This window comes from Rattus norvegicus, chromosome 3, assembly GCF_021556685.1.
Source record: "Rattus norvegicus strain SHRSP/BbbUtx chromosome 3, alternate assembly SHRSP_T2T, whole genome shotgun sequence".
NCBI lineage: Eukaryota > Metazoa > Chordata > Mammalia > Rodentia > Muridae > Rattus > Rattus norvegicus.
In genome coordinates this window covers 114,000,455-114,024,998 of record NC_141536.1, presented here as the reverse complement: position 1 = coordinate 114,024,998, position 24,544 = coordinate 114,000,455, and the positions used below count along the sequence as shown (strand labels likewise).

General features: G+C 41.7%; 1 protein-coding gene and 1 pseudogene across 2 annotated transcripts in view; both read right to left on the bottom strand.

The window, feature by feature from the left end:
* The window catches only part of Ap4e1 (adaptor related protein complex 4 subunit epsilon 1), a 63,834-nt gene extending 40,893 nt beyond the window's left edge, over positions 1-22,941 (bottom strand). The window contains 5 exon segments of the mRNA NM_001191742.1: positions 677-798; positions 9,912-9,985; positions 15,832-15,955; positions 19,991-20,062; positions 22,795-22,941. Coding sequence (NP_001178671.1) covers positions 677-798; positions 9,912-9,985; positions 15,832-15,955; positions 19,991-20,062; positions 22,795-22,941 — 539 coding nt within the window.
* On the bottom strand, positions 7,708-8,936 carry LOC120101654 (mitochondrial fission regulator 1-like; annotated as a pseudogene). Its single transcript, XR_015684589.1, has one exon. The product of XR_015684589.1 is annotated as a mitochondrial fission regulator 1-like, transcript variant X2 (transcript).
* Positions 22,942-24,544: the final 1,603 nt, after the last annotated feature.

The following is a 24,544-nucleotide window of genomic DNA, read 5'->3' as shown; positions in this document are numbered from 1 at the left end:
AATGAGAGACTTATATGACTGGTCAGTGCTGAGAAAAGTAACTGATGAGTGCTCAGCCCTAAATGGGACATCTATATTACCAACGCCTTTCCCTCCAAGCTCAGGGGACCATGTAAGAGCTGGAGGGTGGGGAGGAGTACCACGAGAGACTGTCTTGTGGACGTGACATGGCCATGGCCTTATGCACTCACTGCAGCTGCAGTTCCGTACACAGACCCTGCACAAGATGAAGTCAGTTAATATTCCAGCAGGAATAGCAGCGAGACTCAAAGGCTTCTAGCCCTAGGTGAGAAATTACTGGCAGTTGATGACTGTTGGGGAAATGGGTGTCATCTTTCTCTGGGACATGGCTACTGTGAGGGTGTTCATGTTTGGTAGATGGGTCAACACCCATGCATATGTGGGCAACACTAACTGGACTCAATTAGTTGTTGTTGTTGCTGTTGTTGTTATTATTATTACTATTATTATTATTATTATTATTATTATACGGAAGGAAAAAGGACATGAAGGTAAAGAGGATGGGTTGGGAAGGGTCTAAGGAGTTACATGTGGATATGATCAAGTACACTATATGCTGTATGGAATCAAGAAAAAAATAAATGAAATAGACAAAAGAATCTGTTTTGAAATATACAGTAGAGACATCTAATCTATGTCAAAATAATTTGCTTACTTAGAATGTTGGAGTTTCTCTTCTATTAGTGGAAGGACAGCTGGAATCATTTCTCGAGGGAAAATCTGGCTGACGACAGTGAGTGCCATACACACTTCTACCAGATTAGTGCTCTGCAGGTCCTGCCGTGAGTAAGCAGAGAAGACAGTGTGCGCAAAGTTAGAGCAAGAGACGACAACACCACAGCAGTCCCGCTTACTCGGCAACTTCCCCTGGCTTTATAATCTATTTATACACTCACACCTGCCTCCGGACCTAAAAAATACCCCCACTGGTTTTGTTTGCTTTGAGGAAAAGGCAACTGACCAGCTATAGGCCAAAAGTGTCTCCTTTTTTACAGCTCTTAAACTTTTGCAAAGTAATAAAACAACTTTATAAACTTTTCTAGTTAATATAAATGGAGCTTTAGAATTTATATAATAAAAAGTATATGCTCATACACATATATGCATATGATCTAATATAACTTTTAAATATATTTTTAAAAGAAAGGCTAGTAAGATGGTTCAGCAGGAAAAACAAAAAAATGTTTACCAAGCAGGCCCCTCCAGAGCCCACAAAAGAAGCAAACATGTGGCAAGCATCTACAACATCAGTACTGTGGTAGGATGGAGTACTGATAGGGAAGTGTCCTAGAGTTCACAGGCCAGCTGGCCTAGCATCTGCAGCATGACAAAGTCAACAGACCCTACCAGCAACACGGGGAGAAGCAACTCTCAAAGGTTATCCTTTGACCTCCACATGCATGCTATGGCATGTGTGTGTGCACATGAAACGTGTGTGGTTGGGTCCTGCCAGAATCTAGGGAGAGGTTTGGGAGGCAAAGTGCTGCACAAGCATGAGGACTTAAGTCTGATCTCCAGCACCCATGTAAAATTGTGTGTGTGTGTGTGTGTGTGTGTGTGTGCACATTTGTCTGTTATCCCAATTCTAGGGAGAAAGACACCAAAGAATCCCTGGAGTTCACTGGCTAGCCAGCCTAGCCAAATCAATGAACTCTGTACTCAGTGAAAGATCCTATCTCAAGAATAAGGTAGGGGACAAGCAAGATGGCTCAGTGGGTGAAAATACTTGCCACCAAGCCTAAGGACCTAAGTTCAATCCCCAGGATATACACATAATAAATAAATTAACAAATGTAAAACTTATTTTCAAGTAGAGAGCAACTGAGGATAAAACCTCAACTTATGGTCTCCACATGCACACACATTCATGTATAAACACACATACATTTTATATATGTATTATTATATACATATATATATGTTTGTGCATACAGTATGACTTAAAATTCAGAAAAAAATTACACACACATTCTCACATATCAAAAGTCTGATAGGTGATAAACAGGAAGACTTGAGGCTTTTAGAAGATGGCAAACAACAGGCATGTTCTCTTAGACTCTCCAAGGACCAACCGAGGAAAGCAGTCAGAAGTGGGCAACAGCCCCAAACTCTAGTTTAATAGCAAAGTAAAATAGAAACTTGGCAAAAAGAACAAGGAAGAAGTCCAGACTCCGTCCTGGAGTGACTGGTGGTTCTAGGGAGCTCTCTCCACCCAGTGGATGATGGTGATCAGAACCAGAGGACAGAGAGTCTCAGAAAATTCAACTACACTCTCAGTAACATACATGTTAGAGTCGGGGCAGAGTAGAGGGGATGAGGCAGGAGAGAAAAGGTTTATGGAGCAGAGGTAGAAGAAGGAGCAGTGCTGGGAAACCATACTGCCCATGAACTCAGAGCAAGTGTTACAGGAGTAGGTGCTAAGTCTGGCCAGCAGAATAACTACCTCTGCCCTGCAGAGTTAAACTTTTGAACCGTATTTGTACAGTGTTTAGCCAAATGGAAACCTGATCCAAACTAAAGTCCACAGAGGAACTTAGACACAGGTTTCAAGAGCTGAGCTGGACATGGAAAAGACAGCCTAGAGGTAATGGCTGATTATCAAAACGGGGCTTTTTTTTTTAAAATTGACTCCTTTTTAGAAAGTGTGTGTGTGTGTGTGTGTGTGTGTGTGTGTGTGTGTGTGTGTGTGTGTGTGTTGTCCTGAGGGAGTACATGTATGTCACAGCTGTGTGTAGATGGCAGAGGACATCTTTGTGGAGTCGTTTTCTCCCTCTGTCCTATGTGGCTACAGGAACAGAACTCAGGTCATCAGGTCTGCAAGCACTTTAGCACTCAGTCCTCTCACAGTGGTCCCAAGTGGACTCTTGAAGTACTGCCCATAGGTGTGGCATGCATCCGGGAGCTCAAGGAAGAACACGGAAAGAGCTGAAACTGGAATCAGCATGTGGTAGAACTGCATCCAGACTCATCTTCCAGACTCTATCTCTACCAGCTTCCCCATTTGCATTCATTCCACCTTTATTTAATACCCAGTGTCAATCGAGGTGGGCCAAGTCTCCCTCTATTCTCATTCTGTCCTTCCTTTCTTTTTCCTGGCTTTCTTAGAGAACATAGGCTGACACATACTGTGCCATCTCTGTCGCAGACTCTCAAAAGCTTCACTGCCTTCTTTTCCGTTCTCATTCAACATTCAGTCAACACTGTCCATCCCCTACTCTAATTTTGTCTCTATTGCTTCCCTCCTCCATTTACTTTTCCCTCCCTTATTTTTTCTAACCCCAATACTACTCGATAACCATACTGTTTTTCTTTTCTATTCATAGTCACAGTAACTACGATGTTAGTCTACATAGTACTCTATGTGATTCTTGACTACTATGTACCCGTGGTGGGGCCTACCCATTGTTTTAAAAGCAGACGCAGATAATGACTGTTTTTGCACATGGACTTCTCCAAGGTGAGAACTGAGAATTGACTCTAGTGCATAGGAAAAATACTCAGCCCTACTATGTTTTCTAGTCTCTCTCGAGCACTGCAAGCATTTCAATTTAAATAGGGAGATTTAAAAACAGAAATGGCATGACTAATCTGACACTGAAAAACTCCAAAAACATGAGGAACCAAGGTAACAGAACTCCTCCAAAAATTACAAAGTCCACATTAGTGTCCTGAATACGGGGTGGATTAGATGAAACACCAAGCAAAGAATTCAAAAGAATGATTATATTTTTAAAACCTTGAAGAGGACAAATGTAAACTGTGACTGAATCTCCAGAGAACACAAGAGTACAAAAGCAGAACTGTGAAAAATCACTAAACAAATAAAATACTGCAAATGCAGTAAGTTGAATGGGAAGTTTCATGGTAACTTTCACTGAATGGATGGATGAAGCGGGGCAGAGGACTGAAGAATAGAGGAATTCAAACACTCAGATTACATGTAATATAAAACAGTAAGTACAAACAGAACATTCCTTAGCTATTGAATACTATGAAAAGATAAAAATCTATAAATTATAGGCATTAAAAGGAGAATTCCATGTCAAAGGCATAGAAACATATTCAATACAATTAGAACAGAAAATTTCCCAAATCTAAGGAAAAGGATTGCCCATCCAAGTATAAGGTGCATTTGGGATACCAAATGGCTTAGACCACAAAAAAAACCTCCTGATTTCACCTGACGCCTCAAACACCAAATATGCAGAAAGTATATCGAATGCTCTAAGAAACACTGTGGGGGTTTGGATGAGAACGGCCGCCACTGGCTCAGATATTTGATTGGTTAGTTCCCACTTGGTGAATCTGTTGAGGAAGGATTAGGAGGTGTGGACTTGTTGGAAGAGGCATGTCACTGGGGGGGTATGCAGTGAGGTTTCAAAAGCCCATACCATTCCCAGTGAACTTTCTGCCTCCTGGTAGTGGGTCAAGATGTGAGCTCTCAGCTGTTCCTGCCACCATGCCTTTGCTCTGTCATCATGGACTCTAATCCTCTAAAACTATAAACCCAGTTAAATACTTTCTTTACAGGTTGCCTTGGTCATGTTGTTTTATCACAGCAATAGCAAAGTAACAAATACCAAGTTATAGGTAAGGGCAGGCTCATAAGATAACAATTGATTTTCAACAAAAACTTTTAAAGTCAGTGGGACTTGAAGTTGTATTTCAAGCTTTGAAAGACAAGTGCCAGGTGACCACCTGCAGTAAGGCTGTCTGTAAACTGAAGGAAGTTAAAAACAAAAGAAACAGAAACAGGCTAATGGTGACCACAAATAACTGGCAAACACTGTGAAAATGAATGACAGTAGAATGCCAGGCCATGAACAGAACATCTACATCACTCTCCAAGGCTCAGGGACCATCATGAGGAAGAGGAAGGAGAATGTAAGGGCCAAGGAGAAGCTGGGAAGGAGTTTGGAATGTTAACTTCAGCCATGACATGGCTAAGTACTCCTGAGCTCATAGCAGCTGTAATTTCCTGCACAGAATCTGCACAAGAGTGGGCCATCAACAACCTATCCTAAAGAGAAAAGATCCCATGGACTCCGGCCCTCGCTGAGGATGTACATGTGGCTGTCTGGTGGAGGCAGGGTAGATATGTTCTTCTGTGGTGTAGCCATCAGTAAGTTGCCCCAGCTCCTGTCCATATGCATTTACCTACTCTCCTGTAAACAGCACGAGTGACCCTCATTGGGTGATACAAGAAAAAGACACAAACACAGTGGGGGTGGGGGAGCTGGGAGACCAGGAGGCCTATAGGAGTCAGAGGGGCAAGAGGGGCTCAGAGTGCGCATGCCAAACTGCATTGTATACAGGAATAAAGACGCCACAGTGAAACCCACTTTGTCTACAAATAACACACAAAGCTTTTAGAAAAGGCTGAAGAAATTAAAAACCACTAAGTCAATTCTACAGAAGATACCTAAAGAAATCCTTCAGACTGAAAAATGAACATACTCGTGAAGCCCAGGAGAAATAAACCACACAAAAAACACTGGTTAGGTGAATAAAGATGAAGAAAACACCCAACACTACAAAATCAACAAAATGACAGAACTTAATATACACCTTACAATAATAGCTCGCATTACCAATTGCCTCAGTTCACCATTCCAAAGACACAGAATGCCACAGAGTATGAGAAGCCCAGTGTGCGTCTCCCTGTTGCCTCCACAGCGTGCACCTCACATTCAAAGACAGACTCAGCCCAAGGGAGAAAGGGGCAGGGTAGCCAAGGAGATAGAATTAGGAACAACATCCTCCTAACCCACAACAGACTTTAAACCAACATCAGTCAGAAGAGCTGAGGAAGGAACGACCCTGCTCAGCTTGTACAGGTATATGCTCCACGAGCCTGACTACTTAGTTCAATCCTTGGAATCCACAGTGGAAGGAAGAACCAACTCCTCAAAGTCATCCTCCAACCTTCACATGGCACATAAGAAATTCAATATAAATTATTTAATCAGAGATGATACAAATATATAAATAATGTAAAGATATACCTTAGGGCCTTGGTAAACAAGAACAGCCAAATCTAAAACTAATAGGTGGAAAAAAGGTAGACAGAGCAGAAATTAATAAAAACAAAAAACAAAACAAAAAAAAAAAAACCTTTGGTTCTTTGAAAGAATAAATGAGACCAACCCTTAGGCAAAACAACCAAAGAGAGTCGGACCCAAATTAATAAAATTAGAGATGAAAAGGGAAACAATTCAACAGATACAACAAAATTCAGAAAATCATTACAGTGTTTTAAAACTTGTATTACACTAAATTGGAAGACCTAAAATAAATAAATTTCCAGATCCATATGCCCTATAAAAGTCAAACCAAAATGAGATAATTTAAATATATCTCCAATAAGCAACAGGACTGAAGCAGAAATAAATAAAATCTTCCAATTAAAAGCATCCCAGATCAGATAAGTTCTACCAGAACTAACAACTAAGCAGGACCTACTTCCTCAAATTCTTCCATACACGGAAAGTGGAAGGGTGCGACCAAGCACTCTTACCAAAACCTAAACCTAATTGGGACAGAAAAAGAAATTAAAGACTAGTTCTTCTGACAAACACAGATGTCAAAATTCTCAATAAAACACTTGCAAATTGCCAGACATGGTGGACCACATCTGTAATCCCAGCACTCGAGAGGGAGGAGCAGGCAGAACTCTGTGACTAGACCAGCCAAGGAAACATGGTGAGACCTTGTCTAAAAACAAACAAATAAACAAACAAGTAAAACTTATACACCAAATTAAAAAACAAACCAAAAGATCATGCACCATGATCAAGCCAGTTTCATTCCAGGGACGAAGGATGATTGACATATGCAAATTAATACTCACTACATCACAAAGACACAAGGCAGAAATCACATAATCATCTAAATACTAAGGATTCTGACAAAGTCCAACATCTCTTTGTGATAACAGTCTCAAAGACACTGTTAGCAGAGGAACATAATAAAGACTCCATATGGCAAACTCATGGCCAGTATTATACTAAACGTGGAAAAACAGTAAGACAAAAATAGAAAATAAGGATAAAAATCCAAAGAAAGAACCCCAAGTACCCTTATTTACAGAAAGGATTCTATTCATAATAGAACCTTGAGAATCTACCAGAAACTCTTCGATTGATAAACATTTCCTTTTTTTTTATTTAAGAAATGATTTAATTCAGTAATTTGACTTGTCACTACTTGAGAAGTACATTTGCTTCTCAGTATTGAGTGGTAATGAGGTTTACACAGCCTTCCTGGTCCTCACTTCCCTCTAACAGAAAGCAATACAGAGACTCAGCAGGAAGCATCTTCTGCTGTTTATGTAAACTCAGCTCCAGAAAGCAGAAAGTGAGAATATACTCAAGTCCTGTCCACAGCATTCCCAGCTCCAATAGTGTGCTATGCTAACGGCATCAGTGTTCCATCGCTGACTAGTGACCTCTCAATGCAGAGGAAGGGTGTCCTCACTGATGCCAGTCACTGGGAGCTTTTACATCTTTGTATCCAAACGTATGCATATAAAACTCTTGCACAGACTTTAGTGTTAACTGAAAATGCACATAATACATGTGTGATAAGGAGAGCTCCAGAACTGACCATCTTCTAGGAGCCAAACCAACTTCCGGTGCTTTCACCACTTCTTACTCCTCTAATTAGGCTAAGAAGGAGACCAATGAGCACTACAGTCAGGAATTTACTAAATACTGGTGATTTCTACTAGCCAAACTCAGCTCTGCAAGCCAACAGGTAAACCAGGAGTCTTTCTGAATTCATTGTCCATTTAGGAGTCTGAAACATTTTCAATTAAAGCCTTCATTTTCCCTGTAGACTTCAATGTATGTGGGCCAAACAGGGCTGGTTCTGAGGTTGCGTCTGACTCTGGCTTTGGAATTCCTCTTTCAGCTTCTCCTTGGCTATTGTGTCGATGCCGATATGCAAACTTCTTTTTCAGAGCCTCTGCTATGAGGGCAGCAGGGTCAGTAATATCCACTGGCCTAGGTTTTTCATCTTTCTCTGACCTCTTGACTGGCCATAGCTTCACACTGTTCATGTCTTTAAGGATCTCTAGCATATTTGGCATGTCAAGCTTCTTTGGATGGCCCTTAGCCAGAGTCTTTCCAGCACTGAGTCTTTGCTCTCTTCGTTCTTTAATCAGATCAAGAGCAGATGTACTTGGGTGGAGCACCAATGGTGGGGGAGGGGGGGAGGAGGAGGCGGCGGCGGTGGCGGCGGTGGTGGTGCTACAATAACAGGTGTGGAAGAATCTAAGCAACCTGCACTTGGACTCTGTTGCTCCTGCAGGGTCACAATCTTGGCAATCTGAGCTCTAAGGGCAGCAAGCTTATTCTCAAGTGCAGAGATCTTCTGCAAGGCCTCCTCGCTGGCTAGTGTCGTCTTTGGGGAAGGCTTGTCTTGAGACGAGTTTGGTAAGGAAATGGTAAGCCCCCTGCTTGGGGGCTTCTCAAAGCAAGGAGGGTTGTTCTCAAGAGGAGGCTTGGACCTGACTTCTGTCCTGAGTCTTGTTGAGCATTCTCCTTCATCGGTGGCTACCCATCCAACATCAGCAAAAGTTGCCACCACATCCTCTCCTGGGTGCGTGGGACTCCATTCTGTTGCATGGCTGGTAAGCTGAAATTGAACTCTTGGACACTGAATCAGAGATAAGTTGGTACCAATTTTCCTTACAATACTTCGAGATGAACCATATGGTTTTCCAGACCACAGAACCGACTGCATGCTGACCCCAACTCGCTGAAACCACATCCTCATCAGGCACTTAATCCAGCCCAGCATGGAGATGGCTGAGTCTTCCCAAACTGCAGGTCAAGTACTTCAGGCATCCATAGCAGCACATGGTCCATAGAGCACACTCAGCCGCGAAGCAGCCCTCACCTTCCCAGCTACTCACTTGATAAACATTTTCATGCTCAGCATACAATATACACTTGTATGAAAACCTCATAAGCCAGGCAGCCCATGCCTGTATTCCTAGCATTGGGGAGGAACAGGCAGGAGGATCAGGAGTTTAATGCCATCTTTGGCTACACGAAGAGTTTGAGGCTAGTCTGAGATTCTTAAGATCCTGTTTCAGAAAGAAAGTTAAAAGGGGAGAGGAGAACAGAAAAGGTTCTTACATCCCCCTCCCTCCCTCCTTCCCTCCCTCCCTCTCTTCCCTTCTCTCTCTCTCTCTCTCTCTCTCTCTCTCTCTCTCACACACACACACACACACACACGCACACACAAAAGAGCTGAGGATGTATTTGTCTAGCACACAGGAAGTCCTAGTTTAGTCTTCACAATGCCATAACCCAACTGTAACGGTGCACACTGCAAACCTCATCACTCAGAGGGCTGGAGCTAGGAGGATCAGAAGTTCAAGGACAACCTTTGTATACAGGAGACCTCATCCTAAAAAATAAAGCCAGGTGTGTAGCTCACACCTTTAATACCAGCCGTCAGTAGGCAGATCTGTGAGTCTGATGCCAGCCTGGTCTACACACTAGCTCCAAACCAGCTAGAGTCTTACAAAAACAAAAACCAAAAGACCTTCTAGAGGGTAAAGAGGGTTCTCGTGGTTAGAGCAACTGTAGTGCCGGCAGAGGACTGGAGTTTGAATTCCAGTGTCTGTGCAGGCTGCCCACAACTGCTGCAAGTCCAGGGCCAAGGGATCTGACGCCATCTTCTGACCTCCAGAGGCATTTGCACTCATACTCACACATTATATAACTGAAATAATAGGCCTTTAAAAATATCTTTTTAAGGAGATTTTGTAAGTAAGCCTATACTTTTTAGATTGTTTGAGTAACTATGACTGAAGAGACATGTCCTGTGACAACAGAAATAAGACTTGATATTACGCAGCATACAATGTGATACGGTACCTTTACCACTGTATTCACAAGGAGAAGCAAAAGTTCATGACTTTCATGTAGAAACAGAGAAACAGCCAAATAACCTATTAAAAAAACAAAGGAAAGGTTTTCATTACTACCTAACTCCCCAAAATTCCTTTCCTAATAAATTAGAGCCATATTTCAAGTTTTAAGTGAAAACATATCAGTTACAGGTAATACTAAAAACAAAGAGTAAAATACAACGTTAACAAACTCCACTGAAGATCTCAGAATGACAGATTCAACTAAAGTCCTCTGGATGACAGAGTTCTGGTGCAAATCTGCACTATCAAACAAAACCATCTCTGTCTTAGCGCTAACATGCAGTCATCAAAACCTTAGCTACTGTTGAGCATCGGTCGCTGTGCTGTGTGAGCTGTCTAAACCAGCCTGATACAGTCATGCTACTCATGGCTTTTTTTTTTCAGCTGAAGACAGTGTTGAGGAAAGACAGGCTGCCTGCCACATTAAATGTGTTCACCAGCTTAATCAAGCATTTCTACGTCAGAGCTTTCACTTTAGGACTGAGGAATGAACACACTGCTATCACGACGAATGCCGTAAACACGGAATCCACTGCTTTATGGCATTTCTGGCCACTTTGCAGACTGTCAATGATACTTACTAGTTACTATGTGTCAATAACTCTACAACCCTTGCCTCACTGAATTCTCCAAACAACCCTGCCATGTAAGTATGGTTACCATGCCAGTACAGTGACGAAATCAAGAGAGGTTAACATCCAAAGTCTATTGCTGTCACATGGAGGACCAGGACTCAAACCCAGACAGTCAGTCCCCATGTCGACTCTGTGCCTGCCCACCCAGTTCTCACCTCATTCTTTCTTCTCACACCTCAGCCCTTTCAATACAGATGCTAATGTTAGTTACCCTTAATGTTACTCAGGAACTATGCATCGTGTCAGTGCACACCATGGGAAACCATTTAGAAACGTCTAGTCTCACAGCCACAGGGAGCAGCATAACTGATTACAACTTTGTCAATGACAGCGAAATGAAGCTGTTACTCCTACAAGGGTGGAAAAGCCAACAAGGCCAGGGAACTCTTACAGCGGAGCTCAGGCTTCTTGCTAAGCCTCACCTGCTCAGCCAAGGTTTCACCCACACCCAAGTCAGCAATACCAAAGTCAACAAGTTCAAAGGTTATACTGAAGAAACCTTAATGCTGTTACAACAAACACTTGTTTTGACAGAGAATAAAGAAAGATAACTCTGTAATTTAGCAAATACATGTAACAGATCAAGTATGACTGCAGAGAATATCTGACATGACTAGGAATGAGGCGCTAGGCCAGGGATGTAGTTGGCAGTGTCTGCTTAGCACACACAAAGCCCTCGCCTCTACTAGCACCAGGCGTACGCACAGCACACACATACATGCAAACAACTCACACATAACATAAACCTTTTTAAAAAATAGTTACAAAGCTTGGGCCAAAGCATCTAATAAAGCAACTTAAAGCCAAGTGTGGTGGGGCACGCCTTTAATTCCAACACTCAGGAGGCAGATGGAGAGCTATGAGTTTAAGGACGGCCTGGCCTATATAGCAAGTTCCAGGCCAGTCAGGTCTACATAGTGAGACCATGTGTCACAAAACAAAAAAGCAAAGGAAGGAAGAAGAGTTTGTTTGGGCTTATGATTGAGGGCAAGTCAGTATGGTAGAGAAGACAGGGTAGTAGGAGCTGGGGTAGCTGACCATAGTGTATCCTTAGGCAAGAAGCAGAGAGCAATAAACTATACAAAAATAAAACTGAAAATGAAAACAAAGTATGTTAAGTCTAAAAGTCAAACTGTAACAACAACTATTCTAAGTAACCACAGCACCACCTATCCTGGTTAGTCTTTCTGTCACCTTGTCTGGGAAAAGTGACACCAATTGAGAGAAAGTCTCCATCAGACGGGTCTCTAAGCAAGCCTGTTGGTGCATTCTCTTAATTGATGTGGAGGGGCCCAGCCCACTGTGGCAGTGGCACCCTTGGGCAGGTGGTACTGAGTGCTGTAAGACAGCAGGGTAAGGGCTGGAGAGATGGCTCAGTGGTTAAGAGCACTGACTGCTCTTACAAAGGTCCTGAGTTCAAATCCCAGCATCCACATGGTGGCTCACAATCGTCTGTAATGGGATCTGATGCCCTCTTCTGGTGTATTTGAAGGCAGCTACAGTCTTACATAGAATAAATAAATTTTTAAAAAAAAAGAAAGAAAGCAGGCTGAGCAAGCCAGTAAACAATATTCCTGCATGTTCTCTGCTTCAGTTCTTGCCTTGAGATCCTGCCTCAACTTTCCTCAGTGATGGACTGTGGCCTGGGAGTTGTAAGCTGAAACAAACCCTTTCTCCCCAAGTTGCTTTTGATTAGTATGGTGGCTAATCTTTGTTGTCAACCCGACTAGATCTGTAATCAACTAAAACCCAAGTAGCTGGACACACCCGTGAAGGATTTTCTTGACTGGAGCATAGTTGATGAAGACCATCCTAAATCTGGGCCACGCCTCCCAGTAGCAGCCTATACAAAAGGAAACCGAAGAAGGAAGTTTTGGCTTTTGCCTGCTTGCCCTCACTTTCACTGGCAGGTTCATCAATCCTGTTGCTAAGGCATTGCTTGGATGGCATTAGAACCTATTTCTGTGGGATTCCAACATAGACTGAAGACTGGCTAAGACATGCCAGCCTTGAGGGTTGAACAACTACCAGGTGCTTGGCCTTTCTGGCAGGAGGTTGCCATTGTTGGACTAGCTGGACCACAGCCTGAAAGCCACTCCAATAAATCCCACATATATACTCATACTACCAGTTCTGCTCTTCTAGAGAATCCCAACTAATATAATCAATGATCTACCATAGCAATAAAAAGCAGATTAAGACACTACCAATTACCTAGTATTTTCTTTCCTTCTTTCTTCCTTCCTTCCTTTCCTTTCCTTTTCGTTTTTTGGTTTTTATTTGTTTTTCGAGACAGGGTTTCTCTGTGTAACACAGCCCTGGCTGTCCTGGAATTGCTCTGTAGAGCAGGCTGGCCTTGAACTCACAGAGACCTGCCTGCCTCTGCCTCCTGAGTACTGGGATTAGTAATATACATATATATCATTCTTCACACACATAGAAACATATATGTATATGTCATATATATTCTCCACACATACACAGAGATCATGGAAACTGAGTTCCCTGCTGACACCCTTAGGCTTGACCATATACAAACAACACATGGTCCATGGTCATGCAAGTAATTTAACATTATAACTACTAACTTCTAGGTTTGTTTCTAGTCTCTCCCCTACAATTGCAGAGAGTCTCAAACTGGAGCGATGTAAGTTATCCACCTGTATGTGTGACTGTAGTATATGGCATTCAATGGGCAACCATTGGCTCTGTTTTCTGAGTCCTTAACAAATTAGCTAACATAAAGAAATGCTTCACAACAGGACGAGGATCGACTCTGACCTCCACAAATGAGTTGTAGCATGTGCATACTCATACACACAATAAAGACACTAAAATTGTTTTTAAAAGGAGGTGTCACTATTTTCTCAACTAAAAGGGTAGTATACAAAGGGAATAAAGAAAAATACCTCAATGTTGAAAAAATATTAGAAAGGAAAGAGATAGTGAAGGTAGAGAAGTAAAAAAGTAAAGGAAAAGAAAGACCCAGAAGAAAGGAAAGAAACGTCAGACATTTGCTTGAATCTGGAATCTAACATCACTTCTCCGCCCTGGACTGAATTCTAGATAATTCAAACACATTCATATCTAATAACCTTCCTTTAGAAATGAAAAAGATTAAGTTGCTTTTCATTTCCCCTATAATGTTCAACAATACTGTAAAAATAAAATGTTTTTCAGGGGTTGGGGATTTAGCTCAGTGGTAGAGCGCTTGCCTAGGAAGCGCAAGGCCCTGGGTTCGGTCCCCAGCTCCGAAAAAAAGAACCAAAAAAAAAAAAAAATGTTTTTCACAGGCATGTTGGCACATGCCTTTAATCCTAGAACTTTTTTTTGGAGGCAGAAGCAGGTGGATTTCTGTGAGCTCAAGGCCAGCTGGGGCTACAGGGTGAGATCCTGTCCCAAAAAGAGAAGAAAACAGACAACAGCCTCAACAACCCTAAGAAACCACTCCAGATATAACCATCTGGACGCCAATGAAGGTCATCATTAGAAAGGTTACAGACAATGGAACTCTCAGCAGGATGGGCACCAGAAGGCACCAGAGCCTGGGTTCACCGGAGCCAGGAGTGGTGGTGTGATCCCAGCATGTGAGTCAGGGGCCAGCCTGGACTACTGAGACCATTTCCAAGAAGAAACAACAGCAAACACAGACCCTCCTGCTGAAGGGAACTCTAAGGAACAGTTGGACACCTAAGCCCAGCGGCCATGGGACACCTCTGCAAGTGAAATAAAAACGCCTCAGAGCCAGTCCGAGGTCCACAGGAAGGTCTTGTCTGAAAACAAGGAAAGCTTACTGGAATTAAATCCCAGTGTTATACGAGCTTTATAAGAAATCAATTTTGGGGGATGGAGAGACGGCTCAGTGGTTAAGAGCACTAACTGCTCTTCCAGAGGTCCTGAGTTCAATTCCCAGCAACCACATGGTGGCTCACAACCATCTGTAATGACATCTGATACCCTCTTCTGGTGTGTCTGAAGACAGTAACAGTATATAGTATACAGTACACATAAGATAAATAAATAATTCTTTAAAAAACAATTTTAAAGATTTCTTTAATAACACAAAAAGCTTAGGATTATTAAAGGCTTGATTAGTTTGAAAGCCAAAGCATTAGTATATGAAAATTAATATATAGGAGGAAAAGATACTTATGACCACAAGGTACCAGATGGAGGGAGTCACAGAGTGAACTCAGAAGAGTTCAAATTCAAATTTAATTTGGAATATGAATCGGAAGATAACACAGAACACTTTGCTTTGGGAAAAGGCCACAACTAATGTAGGAGGTAGAAGGTCTGGGGTGGAGCGGAGCTCAGTACGTGGAATGTTGTACTCTATCCTCTTCTTCCCGCTCCAGCACCTGAGTCAGCCAATCCATGAAGACTGCTCATTCCTAGAAGCGTGGCGGTATCACGCTCACTGGATGCTCCATCCCTACACGGCCCTGTGACTCCTCTGGGGATTTTCAGACAGCCTGAAACCACCGGTCACAGACCTAAGTCTTGAAAGAATTTTCCCAAACACTCTAAAGGATTACTGCAGAAAAAAAAACCTTAATATTTCTAACAGTTATAGTTAGTGTTGTGGAAGTAAGGACAGCAGGTTTTAAATTATTCTAGTTTGTTTCAGTTTTTATTTTACAAAGAATCATTTCTTAGCCAAGTAAGTCAATAATCCAGCACTTGAGATGCAGAGGCAAGAGGGTAGCAAGTTTGAAGCGAGTCTGGGCTACACAGTAAGACTTCTTTTTAAAAAGCAAATTAACCGATTAATTAATAGTCTTCTCTCACCATTAAAGTAATGGGATTAGACAGGCTTCTTAAAGCAAGAGTTACTAGAGCACAATTTAAACACAGGAAACCCAGCTGTGTGTACAGCTCATCTGATGCGTGCACAGCTCATGGGTTTGCCCATTAATTAATGGCATCTCATTATCAAGCACTCCTGAATATTCTCTGTAACTCCAAAATGACATACATCCAGAAACACTGACTTAACATACAGACTTTGTGTTTCTAAAGTGCTAACTTTGGAAATTTGGGCTGGAATGCAGCTCAGTGGTAGAGAAGCTGCTTTAGTATGTCAGGGTCTACATTTAGTCCCCAAGACTATAACAGAAAAAATACATAACACAAAGCTCTAAAAACATAATATATACCAGCCATTATTTTATATAGTGGTTAAAACCTTAGAAACAGTCAGTACAGAAGTCTTAAACATATACATACCCACTCTTTTTTCTAAGAGGTTTCCTTGTTGGGCCAACTTGATTGCATGTATATAACCAAAAGAAGCATCGTATCCAAGCATCTCACAGTATATAAGTCTCACCATACATTCCTTCATCATTTTCTGAAAAATGAAATATCAATCACTATGTAAACAAATGGAAGGCTTTCATTTTTCTGTATGTCACACTCAGTTAACAAGGGAGCCGTCTGTGCTAGTTATGAAGAACTAATGTTTCAAAGCAATTGTCTAATATTAGAATATAAAATAAAAGCCGCTTCTAACAATTATCAATACTATTCAAAATTAGTTCAAATATTTTATTGATACCGACAGTATAAACTACCTAACACTGCTTCTAATTCTATATGCACAGACAAGTTTGATTAGAGGTGGTCGTCAGACAAAATGTCATCCGTGAAGATCATATTAGCATTTAAAATCAATTGAGGGGGCTGAAGAGGTGGCTCAGTGGTTAAGAGCACTGACTGCTCTTCCAGAGGTCCTGAGTTCAATTCCCAACAACCACATGGTGGCTCACAACCATCTGTAATGAGATCTGATGCCCTCTTCTGGTGTGTCTGAAGACAGCTACAGTGTACTCATATACATAAAATAAATAAATCTTTAAAAAAATCAATTTGAATGTTTCATCAAATGAAAACATCTAGAAAACTTGCCACAAGGTGGTAATTTGTATCTGAGGCAGCTGTATTACTCTCTTTCCAGCATTCAGGAACTGGGGCAGGAGGCTGATGCAGACTGTGTGAGCCCAGGAATCAGAGGCTATTACTCTAAAGAACACGTCTCAAGAAACAGGAGATTAAAAAAAAAAAAAATCAAATTAAGCACAGGCTTTTTCTTCAGCATTATTATATTACAAATATGTAATCACCTGCTATGTAAGTACTCTTTTCCTCTTTTTTTTTTTTTTTTTTTTTTTTGGTTCTTTTTTTTCGGAGCTGGGGACCAAACCCAGGGCCTTGCGCTTCCTAGGTAAGCACTCTGCCAATGAGCTAAATCCCCAGCCCCTCTTTTCCTCTTTTTAAATAACTCTCAGTATTGGGAACTGAGAGACAGAATTTCAAGAACACAGTAGCCATTACAAACCAAAAATTTTCTTTGAGAGATTCTATGAATGTTTTATCAGAATGACATTTGCATTATCAATATTTATAGCCAAGTTTCATTAGTAATAAAAACATAATGTTTCAAAACAGAAAAGTTCAGACTATTTAATATCTAAAATTAAAATATGACAGCGATACTGCATGTCCAGTTCTGGGTTCAATCCCAGGATCTCAAAAAAGAAAATAAATATATATATTTATAATATATATATTTCAAAGTTCTGCAAACAACCATCTGTAAGCTCAGCATCAGGACGTAGAGGTGAGAGAGTAAGTACAAGGTCATCCTTAGTTACACAGTAGTAAGTTCCAGGCCAGCCTAGGATATATCAGCTATACCTCAAAAGAAAAAAAAAAGCTTAAAATTATAGCTGGGCTTGGAGGTGCAATCATTTAACACCAGCGCTGGCAGAGGAAGGAGGACTCCTATGAGCTAGAGGCCAGCTAAGGTACACAGTCGGATGCCCCCCTCTGTGTGTGTGTGTGTGTGTGTGTGTGTGTGTTTATTAAAGTTAATTTTTATTAGATTATTAGATAACTAAAGACTCAGGAAACATTAAACCATTTTAACAGAATGGGGGGTGGCAGTGTATACCTATAATTCCAGTACTTGGGATATCAAAACAGGAGGATCCAAAGCTATATAATGACTCAGAGGCCGGCCCGGGCTCTATCATACCTTGTCACAAAAACCAAACCAAACCAAACCTTACCTTAAAGCAACACAGAATTATTTAGTTGTGTGTGTGTGTGTGTGTGTGTGTGTGTGTCTGTGTCTGTGTCTGTGTCTGTGTGTGTCTGTATGAATCTTAGTTTAATTCAAATCATTTATGTTTAAAGCAGTAAAAGTTAATTTATTAACATATTAATTATGACTACTAAGTTTATTTTTTTTCTTTTTTTTTTTTTTCAGAGCTGGGGACCCAACCCAGGGCCTAGCGCTCTACCACTGAGCTAAATCCCCAACCCCTAAGTTTATTTTTAACATTTGTTAGCCTGTGTGTCTCTTTGTTTTTAATTAAACCACAGTGGGAGTCCCTCTGTAAAGGCTTTTATATAAATTAGGAATAAAATTGTTAATTCATCCCATTAAGTTTCAATCCTGAATTTGTATCATGAACTCAGAGTTTTGTTTTATTTGTTTTTTAAAGATTTATTTATTTATGTATATGAGCACACTGTAGCTGTCTTCAGACACACCAGAAGAGAGCATCGGATCCCATTTCAGATGCAGATGGTTGTGAGTCACCATGTGGTTGCTGGAAATTGAACTCAGGACCTGGGGAAGAGCAGTCAGTGCTCTTAACCACTGAGCCATCTCTCCAGCCTGAGCTCAGAGTTTTACTAAGTAAAATTATTCCATGAGTTGTTATTCCTTTATCTAGAGAAGAAAGCACACTCCTGATGCGGGACTTTGCTTGGATTTTAGAGCTTCCTTCCAGTTGTTCCAGCTCTGTAATTCCTTAGAAACGTAGACTACGAGGTGACCCAGACCTGCCTGGATGGCTACAGTTATATAATCCTCCTGCTAAACTCTGACCATCCAGTGATCAGTTTTGCCCAACACCAAATTTATGCCTTATAGCAATAAAAATTGTATTCAATGATATTCATTATAGGAAATGAAAACCTAACAAAGTAAAAAAGAGAAAAACAACTATTTCTGCCTAACATTCTATTAAGTATCACAAAGCATTCAATATATATATCATGATATATACATATCATATATATATATATATATATTACACACACACCACATATACACATACAAAGACATAAGACTAATGTCTTAAATTTTATTTCCATGAATATTATGACTACAAAAAGAAATATTTACCTTCTCTTGGACTTTGCATATTCATGTTTATGACAATGTATTCATGCAATGTTATCACCCTAAAATTCACTAGGGGGAGAAACATTTCCACAATGACTTACACATAAAAGGACTCAATAGGCTGAGTGCAGTGGTACACATCTTTGATCCCAGCACTCCAGGGACAGAGGCAAGTGGCTCCCTGTGACTTTAAAACCCACTTGATCTACATAGCAAGTTCTAGGCCAGCCAGGGCTATACACCAAGGCCCTGCCTCAAAAATAAATGAATACGAATAAATAGACATAACTTTTTTAAAAACCACCCACTAAATAGTTGATGAACAAGTGTTAGTTGGAATTGGTTAGCCAGAAGTGTCAAGTCAGTAAGATGGCTCAGTAAGTCAAAGGCCATAGGGCAAAGGAATCAGGCCACAAAGCCTGAGGACATGATTCAATCCTACAGAAACGAGTGGTGGAGAGAACCAACTCCCACACCTTCTCATTTCCACACACATGCTGTGGCATAGACACATGAGTGTAGGCTTATACACACATACATGCACTAAAAGTTTTTTTGTTTTTTTTTCAAGATTTATTTTATTTATTATATATATAAGTACACTGTAGCTATCTTCAGATACACCAGAAGGGGGCATCAGATCTCTTTACAGATGGTTGTGAGCCACCATGTGGTTGCTGGGAATTGAACTCATGACCTCTGGAAGAGCAGTCGGGTGCTCTTAACCGCTGAGCCATCTCTCCAGCCTGCACTAAAAGTTTTAATTAGAACAAACATTAAATACCCATATACATTGTACATTCCGTATTGAACTGACACAATGTACCACATAAAGAAATAAAAAAACTATAACAGTGACTGGAGAGACAGTTCAGCAGTTAAGAGCACTGGCTGTTCTTCTGGAGGTCCTGAGTTCAAATCCCAGCAACCACCTGGTGGCTCATAACCATCTGTAATGAGATCTGATGCCCTCTTCTGGTGTGTCTGAAGACAGCTACAGTGTACTCATATAAAAGAAATCAATCTTTTTTTAAAAAAGAAGAAAAAGTACAACAAAAACCCGGGTCCTGATCTGAAGACTTGCAAAAGCTCGCAGTGGCCAGCAGAGCAGCTGAGCGAATGCTGTGTGAAACCATACTGTATGGAGCCAGGCTTCAAATGCAAGTGTGATGGACTCTGCAAACCTACCAGTGTTGTAGTAGGAGCAGAAACAGTCGCCTTCAGACTACTCAGTTCCTGCTGGATTAACTTCTCTTCTTCCTAAAAAATACGATTAGAGTAATGTCAATTAAAATCATTCTTAAAGTTATATTCATCCATATCACCCTCCCTGGAAAGAATAATTATTTCCAGGCTAACCTACTGCTCCTCTTCATTTCATCTGGTTGGGTATGCTATTAAAGACTGGCAGACAATTGTTTTTTAAATTTCAAAATGAGGGGCTGGAGAGGTGGCTCAGCAGTTAAGAGCATTAGCTGTTCTTCCAAAGGTCATGGGTTCAATTCCCGGCACAACAAGTCAGCTCACAACTGTCTATAATTCCAGTTTCAGGGGACCTGATACCCTCACAGAGACATACATGTAGGAAGAAAACCAATGTACATAAAATAAAAAATAAATTACTTTAAAAACAAAAACTTCAAAGTGGGCCCAGCAGTGGTGGTGCTCACCTTTAATCCCAGCACTTGGGAAATAGAAGCAGATGGATCTCTGTGTTTGAGGCCTTCAAACCAGCTAGGGCTACATAGAAAAACCCCGTCTCAAAAAAAAACCATAAAAATAAAACAACCAAAAAAAAAAAAAAAAAAAAAAAAGGAAAAAGCTTCAAAATCAAGGTGGTGAGATGATGCCTCAGTAGGTGGAGGTCACGCTGCCAAGCCCAATGACCTGAGTTCAATCCCTGGAACCCACATAATCCCACACACAACCCTCACTAGCAGTTCTTAATTAGCCACTTAATGTCAGGTATACGTATAAATATGTGTAAGTTTTAAAAACTCAAAATAGCTGGGCATGGTGGTATGCACCGTTAGTCTCAGCACTCTGAAGGCGAAGGCAGGTGGATTTATGTGAGTTCAAGGCCAGCCAGGTCTATACAGGAAGCTCCAGGACAATTCTAAATGGAAAGAGAGTAAAAAAAAAAGTGTGGATCTGGATGAGGACTACATCTTCCCCGAAGCATGGAGTGGTCAAGGAGCAAACACAGACATAAGACAGACAAGGTCCTCTTCCTGACCTCCATTCCTCCGCATCCCCACCTCCTCTCTCACTTCTACTGCACACACAGCCCAGTGTGGACAACTCTGGTCCTTGTGCTGGACCTCAGTAAGCACTTAGGGCCCAACTACTGGCTAATACAATGCTATCTTTAAATCACATACAGGGTCACTGACGTTACTGGCTACTTAAGAACTGCTAGTAAGGGCTGCAGAGACGATGCCACAGGTGAGACTGCTCTTGCAGGGACAGAATTTGGTTCCTGGCACCCACTCTGGTAGCTCACAACAGCCTAAAAGTCCATCTCCAAGGAATCAGACACTCTCTTCTGGACTCTGAGGGCATCTGCACTCATGAACACATGTCCCCCACACATACAACAACTTAAAACAAAATAAATCTAAAAACAACGCAAAAAAACTTAGAAGTAATGCCGCATCTGGCTATCTGTGCACTTTCAAACTAAGCCTAAATATATATATAATATATATATACATATATATTATATATATATTCTTTAAATTTTCTTTCAGGAGCAGGGGCAGATGGCTCAATGTGTAAAAGCACTTGCTTCACAAGCCTAAGGGTCAGAAGCTATCATATAAAAAGCCAGGTGTGGTGAGGTGTATCTGTGATTCCCTGCACTGCTATGGTGACACAGGAGGTAGAGACAGAACACCCCAGAAGCTCTCTGGCTGGCTTGCCTGAATACACAGCACAGAAACAAACGTCAAGAGAGATCTGACCTCCAACAAGGTGGAAGGTGAGGACTAAGACCCAAAGCTGTCCTCTGAAGCCTATACATGTGCCACGGGTCCGTGCACCTCACATACCAACACACGCACACATTCATTCTCATTCTCTCTCTCTCTCTCTCTCTCTCTCTCTCTCTCTCTCTCTCTCCATAGATACATGTACACATAAAATACTTACTTGTCCTCTCATACAAATTAGCAAAAGAAAAGCACGAAGATATATTAAGTACAGGAATGATTTTAGGATGTGCAGCAAGCCCTGTTCAATACAGCTTTGCCACATACCAGCTCACAGTTAGAACACACGCACGTTTTAAACCTTCAAAGGCATCTTGTCTCTCTCCTCCTCTCTGCTGGCATTGGCATTACACTGTAGTTATTTATGTCAAGTCCAAAATGGATGATCAATTCTTTGATAGAAAAGTGATTCGCTATTTTCATTACTTAACATATAGCTGCGCTTGATAAATATTTGCTGAAGAAAGTATGACACGATGTTACGTTTTTAAGACATACGCTCCTTGAGTCAGCACCATACACAATCCGTGGGAAGGTAATAACTTCTATGGTAACTACTAGTTCTCAAAGCGGGTCTTTGCCCAACCCGTTGGACTAGCCTAAACCTCAAGCTCTGCAAAGATTAATAGCTCTGTCAGGGGTGGGAGTCAGGGTTGTCTGTCGGTGTACGTGACGCTTCCAAATAGAAGGAACGAAATTAAAACTCAGTAGGGAAAAGAAACTTCGTAGGAGCCTATAGCTCAGGCTTTAAGTCGCACCGGCTATTTGAAGATTGACAGCTCCGGCAATCTTCAAAGCATCCCATGAAATTTATATCGGCTTAACACTGAGAAAACACACGGAGGGTCTTCGGGCCTCCAAATCAGAAAGCCAGCCTCCCTGAGGTCGGTGCAGGCAGCAAACCCAAGCTCGGGGCGAACCCCCGGCTGCGTCCATCCAGCCGACCGATGTCTCCGGCCCCACCGCCCCACCCCATCTCGCCCTGCCAACCCCGCCGCGTACGTGCTTGGATGAGAGCGCAGTGACGCCACGGATGAGGCCGCCCAGCCTGGAGAAGAAGGGTGCTCTGGAGGCCGCAGGCCCTCCCAGCTGGTTCTGCAAGAAGAGCCCCGGCAGTGCGGTCAGCGTCCTCTCCACCATGTCGCTCATCGCTGCCTCTCTTCGAAGCTACTTCATGCCCAGCCTCCCGGCCTCCGTAGTCACTTCCGGCGTTTTGAATAAGAAATCTTTATTCGCGCCGAGATAGTACGAGCAGGATGAAGTTCCAGAAGAGACCGCCGGGGGGAGAACGAGTCTAGGAGAACGCAGTTCTCAGAAGACAGGAAGATCTATTAGCGGTGAAAAGTGTATGCACGAGTATTCTTTTATTTTCTGGAATCTTCCAAGTAGAAGATTGGGGAAGTCGTGCCATTCCCCCGTCTCAGTCTCCAAGTACTGAGATTACATACCTGACCCACCATCGTCTTTACAGTGTTCTTAACATCTGTACGAACTCTTATCTCTGAAACGTTGTAATAAGTGAATTGTTTTCTTAAATCTTGAAAATGTTCTTGTATCTATACCTCAACAAAAGAAAAAGTTTGCCTGACAGAGTAGTTATGCAAAGATGTTTTAATTTGTTGAAAAAATTATCAATATTTAAATTATTTAAAACAGATTTTCTTTAGAACTTAATATTTTATGCCTCGGCAAAATTTTGTTTACTTTTTTTTTTTTTTAACTTTAGCCTCTTTTATTAGCTTCAATTAGAAAACTTACTTTCCAGTCGTGCATAGTGGTTGTTGTCTGTAACCCCAGCACTTGGGGATGGAAGGAGGAACAAGAAAATTCAAAGGCATCTCCTGTGCCATATCAAGTTTAAAGCAAGCCTGGGTTATATGAAACCCTGTCTTAACTTTCCCCATTCCCCAGGTTTTTCTCTTCCACCTAAAACTTGCTGGAAAAGCTAATACTTTTCTGACTCGGGGGAAAGGAACGTAGCGACGCTGCCAAAAAGTAGAGTGAAGCTTTCTTTCTCCTGGCCTGGGTGATGTTCATTAGTCCCCTTAGTACATCTTATCCAATAGAACACTTTCAGACTGTAGTGTGGTGCCAGTAAAACGGGGTCATTGTTTGGATCACAGTTTAAAGGAAGAAAAATTACACATTGAAACAGAGACATGGGGGTTGGGGATTTAGCTCAGTGGTAGAGCGCTTGCCTAGCAAGCGCAAGGCCCTGGGTTCGGTCCCCAGCTCCGGAAAAAAAAAAAAAAAAGAAAGAAACAGAGACATGATAAGCTTTATAAAAAGCAAAACTCCGTTGCCACCGCTTCTCAGACAGCACTAAAACTTTCTACTCAGCTTTAATTAGCGCGCTGAATTGGCTAGCAAATGATGGAACCACTTCAAAGGTTCAAAACCATGACACCTGCCTGGACGACAAGGCCACGGTGCAGCTTCAGAAACGATAGGAGGTAGTCCGTGACCGGCGAGACTAGCCAATAGGAAAGGTACTGCAAAAGTAGGCTAGACAACTTAAATGAATTCAGTTCAGAACTGTAAGTGGCGGTGCACACATTAATACCAGAACTCTGGAGGCAGAGGCAGACGGATCTCTGAGTTCTAGGCCAGCCTGGGGCTACACAGAGAAATCCTGTCTCCAAAGCCAAAAAAAAAAAAAAAAAAAAATTAGCCCAGGACTTCAGCAGGTCATAATGGCACAGACAGGCCTTTAATCCCAGAGCTGGGAGGATCTCTGTGAGTTAGAGACCAT